This window comes from Bactrocera tryoni, chromosome 3, assembly GCF_016617805.1.
Source record: "Bactrocera tryoni isolate S06 chromosome 3, CSIRO_BtryS06_freeze2, whole genome shotgun sequence".
In the NCBI taxonomy this organism is placed as follows: Eukaryota; Metazoa; Arthropoda; class Insecta; order Diptera; family Tephritidae; genus Bactrocera; species Bactrocera tryoni.
The window spans coordinates 61,975,425-61,985,538 of NC_052501.1; the positions used below are offsets into that span (position 1 = coordinate 61,975,425).

At 38.1% G+C, this 10,114-nt stretch overlaps 1 protein-coding gene across 1 annotated transcript; it reads right to left on the reverse strand.

The window, feature by feature from the left end:
• Positions 1-7,377: 7,377 nt before the first annotated feature.
• On the reverse strand, positions 7,378-10,114 carry LOC120772476 (integumentary mucin C.1-like). Its single transcript, XM_040101118.1, has 2 exons — positions 9,597-10,114; positions 7,378-7,749 (listed from the first exon to the last, which is right to left on the reverse strand). The coding sequence occupies exons 1-2, from the start codon at positions 9,871-9,873 to the stop codon at positions 7,457-7,459; spliced, it is 570 nt and encodes a 189-aa protein (XP_039957052.1). The 5' UTR covers positions 9,874-10,114; the 3' UTR covers positions 7,378-7,456.

The following is a 10,114-nucleotide window of genomic DNA, read 5'->3' on the forward strand; positions in this document are numbered from 1 at the left end:
CAACAATAATTTTTGCAGGCATCAGCGCCAAATGCTGCCAACACAAAGTTAAATAGAGACGAAACAAACAAAAGTAGCGAACTACTTCTGCAGTAATCGCGTTGCGATTCACCAACTCACCTCACCAAACTTCCCCTCACCGCATTTCCATCGTTTTTTGGCAAACCACAAGAGTTAATCAAGCACCGGGTAAGAAAGCAAAATAACAGAATTGCAAAAATCCAACGATTTACCTAAACAATTCCCATGTTGCATGTTGCATGTTTCGAGCGTTGTTGCACGTTGCCAGCAGCAGCAACAGCAACGTCAGCATCACAAGAGGCCGCAGCAATGAGCACTCACACTCTTCAATCACTATTAATGCGCTTACACCTTGCTTTATCTTACCGCCCAGCTTTCAAGCGCATTCGCAGCCATTCTCCCAGAACCGCTCTCCCGCCGCCTTCGTTGCCTGCATCTTACTCTTCGTTTTGGCTTCCGATTTTCAATTGTTTTCAGCGCTTATTGAAATGGCGTGCATGCATTTTCTTGATGTTGTTGTTGTTATTGCTTGTGTTGTTATTATTGTTTCTGTTGTTATTGTTTACTTTCTTATACTCATTATTGTTGCTGCACTTTTGTTTATTAATTTTCATAAAAGCAAAATACTTCCTTCGCCGACTTTGGTAAATAGTTATTTCCCGTTATTTTTTTCTCTCTTCTCTATTTCTTACAATTTTTCTTTATTGCTGATTTGGTAGTAACATTGTATACAGTTATATTGTTACTTTGCATTCCTTCACTCCGCTGATCAGACGCCTCTCACCCACACCATTATCTCCTTCTCTCTCACTCTCTTTCACGCTGTAGTTGGCAGCCTTCATTTGAAGATTTCTTCCATTGTTCTCGCTCGCAGATTGCAGTTGGCTTAATCAGACAAATATTGGCAAGCAATTTTCATATCAGCAATCGGAAATGTAAAGAAATCTTGCAACAAAAGGTAACAATAAACGTTTGTCGAAACAATAGAGATAAGTTTTGCAATCAGCGGCATCTATGCGGGATTGTTGTTGTCATTTAGAAGTTTCGATACTTCTTTCCTTATTTCTTATGAATAATAATAACGGTGGGAATTTCTAGGCAATCAGTGCGCTGTGCTTTCATTGCAAATGGTTTGGAAGAAAGAAAAAGAAAAACCTGATTGATGAAGGATCTTAGCTTCATGGTTATCGAAATGTTTATGGATTCTCATTAGATTTGAGTTTTGGCCGACCCACTTTCCTTTGAGTTTGTCGGAATCGTTCGAACTACAACTTTTGGTTCATGGTTTATAAGAAATCTTCTGATGAGGGGAGAAAAAAGTTAAGCGATTTGTAGGCAGTCTTTTATTCCAGATCTAACTATTTCAATGGACGACTACATCACCATAGGCTTCGAAACAATATAGCCCGAATGCCGATGTGCTTAACCTAATTTTTTCAATAAAACAGTCTTCGAAAAGCCTGGATAGATTTCGAAACCGAAATTACAGTAAAATTCGCTTAAAATCCTCAGAAAAAATGCCAGCTTTTTGAGGTACCTAGGCGGGTTGGGTTGAGCTATTAAAATACAGCGGCGAAGAACTGATAAGGAACATGCATCAGCTTCTTTGTGGAATATGGTCGGACGAAAACATGTTAAACCCCACAATTTGCGCCAACTACCGTGGGATCAGTCTGATTGAACTTTACCAGTGCCACACTGGCACTAGGCCTGGAAAATTCACAACTGACCAGATATTCACCTTGCAAGTCCTGGAAAAGTCCCGTGAAAAAAGATGCTGTTGATAGCACTAAAATGAGCTGCCTTTATGCCGCGATGTCTAAATTTGATAATCCCGCAAAACTAAACTGACGTTGAGCAGTGGTAAAAGCTCCGTCAGGATCGGAAAGGATCTTTCCGAGCAGTTCGAAACCACACAAGTTTACAGACAAGGCGATAATATTTGGAGATAATATTTCGAGCTGCAGAACTAAGCAGAGAAGGTACCATCTTCTATAAGAGTGTACAGCTGCGAGCGGTCGCCGATAATATTGATATCATTGGCCTCACCAACCGTTCCGTTAGTTCTGCTTTCTCCAGAATGGATAGGAAAGGGAAGCAAGTGGGTCTAGTAGTGAACGAGGACAAGACGAAATATCTCCTGTCATCAAACAAACAGTTGTCGCAGTCGCGACTAGGCTCCCACGTTACTATTGACAGTCATAACTTCGAAGCAACAGCAATGTAAGCCTCGAAATCCAACGCAGAATATCTCTTGCCAACAGACACCACTTCGGACTGAGTAGACAATTGAGAGGCAAAGTCACAAAAACCAAACTCTATAAGCATGGACGATGACAACATCAGATGATCAGATGATGATTTTCGAGAGAAAGGTTACGCGGAAGATTTATGATCCTTTGTGCTTTGTTAATAAGGAATATCGCATTCGATAGCACGATGAGCTATACTACGACATTGACGTAGTTCAGCGAATAAGAGTTAACAGACCCCCACTCCGTTGGAAAGACCAAGTGGAGCAGGACCTGGCTTCGCTTGGAATTTACAATTGGCGCGAAGCAGCGAGGAGCGAGAACGACTGGCGCGTTGTCGTAAACTCGGCTATAACTCCGTAAGCGGTATCTGCGTCAATAAATGAGAAGAAGAAGATGGGTTGGGTACTTAAAAGAGCTCGTCTCAATCCTTCTATGCGAGCACTAAACCCAAAAATGCTGGTAAATTAGGCGTATTTTATTACAAAACAAACTGGCTTTTTGAAAGTCACTTCTTCTCTTACATTTAATGAAAACAATATCGTTCAAATGAGCTCCAAAGCACGACATTGGGAATCAATAATGTGAACTTGTTTGAGTCAAAAGCTTTCGACTTATGGTAAACAACTCAAAAACGCTTTAACTTAACACAATTACCAAAAACTAACTGAAATAATATTGATGATCATGCGTACGTCTTCGCCCTCCCAAGCAAACTAACTGACAGGTCAAATACTGCCATAACGGAAAGCCTTCAAGCTACGCGCTAAGCGACTAAGTGGCTTGCGCGCTGAGTAACACGACCAGCCAATACAGTTCATGCAGCCTTCACCTATGAAATTGGTGTGTAAATGTTTGTGTCGTATACTCTATTCGGATTGCTTGTTGTTGTATACTCGTAGGTGCATGCGAACTTGATTTGTGCTTTTGAGGTGTCAAAGCTTCCGCCGCTTAAGGAGTCGCTGAAGAGCTTTGCTAATCGCTACTACATCGAGTGACTTGTGAAGTGTCTTACGGCGGCATGCCACTTCAAGTTGCACTTGACCGCACCGCTACTGTGTGGCAGCAAATGGTCAATAAACGCATATAATAGTCTCAGAATTGCACAATTTCGGGTTGAGGGTTAAGGTGAAGGCTAGCAAGCGGAAGAGCATTCAATTTGTTTGCTCAAAAATCTATAAATATGCAGAAATCAAATTAATTGCTGACAGTTAGACAAATTTGTGTGCGACTTTAAAGCAAATAATTAAAAAATAAAATACCGTTAAAGTGTTTCGAAAATTTTAAAATTTAAAAGCATCCAAATTCTAAATAGAGCTTTGTTTTGAGATCGAAAAATGCCTGTGAATGCGATTTTCCTCTACTGCTATCTCCTCTTGCTTGTCTTTATTGGCTGCAGCGCCTACCTAATAGATCAATCCGGCGAAGTGGTGGAGGCCTATGGTGGCGTAACAACAGTAAGTTCAGAGCCTGCGCCAGCAATTGCTGCAGATGAAATGAATTTAGTGGATACTACAAAAGCCGACACACTAATAAAACCTTATAATATATTGGAAACAAAGCCGTTGCCCAACTGTCCGGAGGGCTTCATTTTAGCCAATAAAAGGTGTCACAAGAGAGTGAAGTGAGAGACTGGAGCGTGAAAGAAACAAGGGCTTGAATATTAAAGCAAATACACTTTAATAAAGTAAAGTGAAATTTCTATTGCTATTTTATAAAAAAAAAACATTTTTAAGAAAGCTGTGATTATATTTATTTAAAAGAGTCTAAATTATTATATGTAAAAATCGTTCGGAATTGAAAATTATAAATATATTTTTGGAAAAAAGATATTAATCTATTTTGGTAAAAAAAAAACAACTTATTCAAATCTGTATGCGTGTCTAACTAACGTGTTAGCCAAGTAGAGTCACTTTTTTCAATAGTCTTTTATGACAGATTACGTGTGAGTCGTGCCAAGCTGAAATGTTATTTTCGTTCAGTATTGTTTGCCATTTTATCATGGAAAGACTTACGTCTGTACAACTTTCACAAATCTTTCAACCAGCACGCAGTGAAGAAAATATAGCAGCCGTGGATGAGAATGTACACTAAGACCGTGGAGAGCCGATTCGGCGTCGTTCGCAGCAACTCGGACTGACATATGGAACGACTTGGCGCATTTTACGTCATCTGAGATCTTAAATTAAAAGCGTACAAAATACAGCTTGTGTAAGAACTGAAGCCGCTTGACTTTCCCAAGCAACATTGCATCGCTTTATGGGCTCTTGAAAAGTTCCAAGAAGATCTGACGTTTTCGAACCATTTTTTTTCAGCGAAGAGGCCCATTTCAGGCATGGATATGTAATCATGCAAAATTTCCATATTTGGGACGAAAAGCAGCCTGAAGAGATACAAGAGCTGCCATTTCATACAAAAAAAAAACAACGGTTTGGTGTGGTTTGTGGGCCGGTGGAATCATGGGTCCATATTTCTTTAAAAATGATGCCGATGAGAATACAACATTCAATGGCAACGTTATCGCGCTACGATAACGGACTATTTGATGCCTGAAATTGAAGCTCGTGATCTAGCAACATTTGTTATTAACAAAACGGCGCCACTTCCCCCATATCGCATCAACAAATAGATTTATTGAGAGAACACTTCCGTGAGCACATAATTTCACATTTTGGGTCGGACGATTGGCTACCAAGATCGTGTCATATCACACCTTTTGAATTTTTCCAGTGGGGAAATGGAAAATGTAAAGTCTATGCGGACAATTCCGCTTTTATTCAGGCCTTAGAGCAAAACTTTGCGCTTGTCGAATTCCTGGAACGAGTTATCAAAAATTGGACTCAACGGATGGATCATCTGAGACGTTCCCGCTGCCAACATTTGAAAAAGATATTAAGACACTTATATTCAGTTTATGGAGGCTTGAGATTGGAAGATACCAACAAATTGCATACATTTTTCGAAGGGAGTGAAGAAGCTATATTTTTGTTTCTATATAACAAAGTGGAAAAAGTCATTATTACGATTTCTCTCCCATTGCCTGATATGTATACGTATGTAGGTATAAACGAGATAAAGACTTACCTGGTGCATAGATACAATATTTTCGAGGCATTTACGTTGTTTAAGGAAAAATACAGGCCGCAAATCATTATTTTTTCCGGGTTGCTTCGTTCCACTCATAAAATGCTAGTTTAATTTCAATATGGTATAATCACTTCGTAGATGAAGCTTATCTTTTATATAGGGAAGAAGATATCGAAGGTCTGGATTTATCTTTCAAAGAGTGTGATTAATTGTCTGCTGTATTCTATAATATAAGACTGGTGGAATTTAGTATTTTAATATTTAATTAATAGAGCTGTAAAATCAATTAAAAAAATTCTCGGACAGTTTTATCAACACAGTATTGTTCGATCGGGCATCAAGAATGGGTGCTAGCAAAGAATTTTTCGAATCAAAAGTGTTTATGGTGCGGATACTGCAATATTTTGATATCGTTCCGGTAATATTGATGTCTTGCCCAGGCAACCTTGGTCCATTGGTGAATAATTGTGTTCCAGGATAACGGAAAGCTACACATATTAGTAATTGCTGGTCAGAAGGTCTGGGAGCTTGGTTGGGAGGTTCTTATCTGACTTAAAACTGCTGTCTTTGCTACTGCGAAATAAAAAAGACTTTTGAAAGACGTTTCTCAGCTGATTCTTGAGGTCTTTTTCTGTGTTTTTCTGAGTAAACTTACCATAGTAATGTACCATATAAATACGTATATGTTTATACTAAATTACCTTCAAACAGGCATTCTAACTATGCTTAATAAAACCTTAAATTAATTGATTTCATTTTATTAGACGTTACCCATTATATTATTATCTATATATATTATCTATAATTTTCAATTCTATTATTACAAACGATTTACACTTCAAATGGTTTTATACTTTGGTGAAACCGAAAGAGTGGTCGTATAATAAAGATTTGCTCGATAGAATTTCAAAAGTCACAAACAGTGGGCGTTCGCCACAATCAGTTCACAAATAGCCTCTTACTTTTATTTTCAAAGAAGTAATAACAAAAGAGACTCGAAAAATATAAAGAAAACAAATAATGTAAATAAAAGTGAAAACTAGGTACACAAATGACAAAGAAGAAAGGTAAATAAAAGTTCATTGTACCGTAAATAGTAGTGGATACTTTGTGATGACAATTACATTGTTCAAAAGAGTATTTCTCTTTTACCTCTTCAGGTGAGAAGCAGCTCATCGTCTTCGCTTCTTCAGTACGTACTACTATGAACAAAAAGTAGGAAGACTTTGTAATAATTTTAAAATTCCTAATTTGTTCTTCAAAATACCCTCGAAGTGATCTCCCTTTCCCCCAATACACTCGTGCCAATGCTTTTTCCAATTTTCGAAACAATTGTTAAAGTCAATTTGCGGTGCGATACACGTTTAATGTCTTCAATTGACTTAAGACGGCTTTCTCGGAGCGGTCGTTTGAGTTTGCTGAATAGCCAGATATCGTACGGAGCTAAACCACACGAATAATTGCAGAAAACTGTCAACATAACCTTGAATTTTGACCTACTTTAACGTATACGACTTATCACCACTAATAATAAGTTTAATGATATCCTGGTAGTCGGAAAGCACTGTTTTACAGATTTTACCGCGACGCTGTGTTAAGAAAAACTTGAGTGATTTTGGAACCAATAATGCTTTCACTTTTTTAGGCCCATATGATTCTTTCAAACAGGTTTCTTCCTTCTTTCCGATATTCCAGCGATGCCAGTAAGATCTCTGACTTTTAATCGTCGATTCTCAAGCACCAATTCCTTTACTTTTATTTATTACAGTTGATGTTTTCTTTCTCTTGCCTCTTTGAATAACTTGTACCTGTCAAAGGCACTTGCTCGTGACAAACAATTATCTGTGAGCACCTTTTCCAACACTGTGAACGTTTCGGCACCAGAAATTTGATTCCGCACACAAAATTTAATGGAACTTATTTTTTACTGACAGTCATATCAAATATAGGCTCGTCGCGTATATTAAGACTGAAAGTTTCTAATTTGTGACATTCCTAACCCTTACAAAAAATTGGATTAGAAGCAATTAAAATGTATTTCGAAGTTTTAATAAAAGTATCATATTTTTACGTATGCAATTTCACTTTTTCTATCATTAGGCTGATTTATGACAGCGCTGATTCACTATCACGGTTCCTTCGGGACAGTGTGGTGCCAAATTGAGAACACCGATACGGTCTTCAACTGATTTTATAGTTGAATTCGAAACAGAATCCCCGCCGTCCGTTGTTGATTTTGTAGTTGTAATAATGGTTGCTTCGGTTGCGTTCATTTTATCTTCTGTTTTCACTACCTCCTGATTTGGTGGCGGTGGTGTTGTCTTCAAACCATAAACATCGAATATTCTGTTGTCCTCGGAATCGTCATTGGTTGGGAAAATGATTTTCACTAAAAATAAAGAGGAAGAGAAATAATTAAAATTAAGTTAAAAAAAAATTTAATATTCGAGTACTTTTATTTCAATTGATCTGATACTTAAAACCCTATAAAGCCACAAATTCACCACGGTTGAAAAAAATCGTTGACAAATATTTAATCTGGTACTTGTCTCCTAGGAAACATATAATTTCACCACAGCTGAAATGTGGTGTGTGGTGAATATGACAATAAACCGATTCTTTTTAACTACTCTTCTAGCGTCAACTAAATGGAAAGTAGTCTCGCGCCAAATTACTCAAGTTAACGACGAAATAAACTGGTTTTTGCGGATCTCTTCCACAGTAAGCAGATAACCATAGATATCCGAAAATGTTACCACTGATATTATATTCATATGTCTATTATTATTTTAATGCGCGATACTGTCATCTAGGCTGGTAGAACTTGTGGTTAACCTTAAGCCGTTAACATACATAATTCTTAAAGAAAGGAAGTCGCTTAAAATGTTTGTGTTTTCGAGCTCCAGATCATATTAACGGTAAAGAAGACGATGTGGAGATATGTTAGCAATATGTATGTGCAGTGAGTGCCAGGTTTTGTTATACATTGAGACTAAAAAGCACCCGGAAATTGTAATTACATTCTCTGTTTAAATAATATTTCGGAAAAATGTATTTTGTAAGCGCGATCTCTCAACCAGTTCGCTTACATCAGTTGCCTAAGTCGGTACACCTGAGTAGCGCGTTGCGATTTTTACAATGGATAAAAATATCGAACAAAGAATTAGTCCAAAAGTTTATATTTCTAACCAAAATTCGTGTGCAGAATCGTTTCGAATGTTGGAAAAGGTTTACGGTGATTCAGTTTTATCAAAAACGCTAGTCTTCGCGTGGTACAAAGCCTTCAAAAACGTAGTTGGATATTTTGGGTATGAAGCTCGTTCTCGCTCCACTCGTGCCAATAAAGCTGAAGCTATTTCAAACAGAGTTACTGTACAGGTCACCTCGGACATGCTTGATCGTTCGAACTAGAACGTTCCTGGACAGGGACAGATGGTCAACAAGGAGTTTTATTTGGCCGAATTAAGGCTTTTGCGTGAGAACATCCGTCGAAAATGGCCGGAATTGTGGAAGAACAATTCATGAATTTTATACGATGATAATGCGCCATCGCATCGAGTCCCGATTGAGATCGAATTTAAAGCCAAAAACGCAGTGAATACAATCGAATTCACCGGATTTGGCTCCGTGTGATTTTTTCTTGTTTCTCAAACTGAATTTGCCGAATGAATGTTTTAAAAAGTAGTACTGAGACTTTCAGGTACTTTTTGGAACTTGCTCTTCTGCCAATTCCGTTGTTATTTCATCTGCGAGGCATTAGTTTTCGGCGAATTTGATGACTGACTGAAGTGTTTTTACTTCTGAAAAGTTTTCCTATAATACTCCATTTATGCCTCAGTCCAAGGAAGGAGTAAAGAAATGATAAAGTCCTAGATAAACACCCGAAAAATACTAGTTTTGAGATGCGTTTGAACGCAAATAGTAAATAAAGAGATCTTTTAGTTACGAGTTAAGTCTCAGATTCGCACGCTAGTGCTGCTTTTAGGCAACCAACGGGTTTAAATGGATGTTGGAAACTTTCGTTTCTTCGTTAGATCATGCGGTTGCGTTCTCGACGTTTGAGAATCCCCTCAGAAAGCTATATTAAGCCCAGAAAAACCAGCAACATTTAATCGTTTCCAAGCGGAACAGTCAAAACTCCTACATCATCTCCCAGCAACCTCTCTCCACCGTAAAAAAGTAAATACAAATAATTTAGAATAATCCCCTTTAAATGCAACCGTTTAAGGTAATTACCGCTTTTGCCGTAATCTTCAATATTGTGCTGACTTGGCGGGCTGCTTTGCAACGATTTCTGTGTTGTTGTTATTGTTGTTGTTTTCGTTGTGGTTGCCGGTGTCGTCGTTGTTGTTGTAGGCAGCAGCGTTTCTATCTCTGTTGCTATTGTTGTTGTTTCGTGTATGTGTCGCATCTTCATTGCAGCGCCTAACGAAAGCAGTTCTGTAATCGCCAACAACAGCAACAAACACACAGATGACTTTGATGATGACAGCATTATTGTATTTACACACATGTAACGTGACACCCTTTTTTTCAATTTTTTATTGTTATTAAATTGATTTTGCTTGTTTGTTTACACGAAATTATTTTTATGTTTTTTTTTTTTGTTTTTGCTTCTGTAGTTGTTTGCGTGTTAACATTTATTCTTTCGTTTGTTTGCTTTCACTTATCGCGTCGCCACTCGCCTAAAGTGTGTCTGCCGTGCGGTGTTGCGCTGGACGCGACGCTCTCCCATCAACTGTCACTTTCGCACT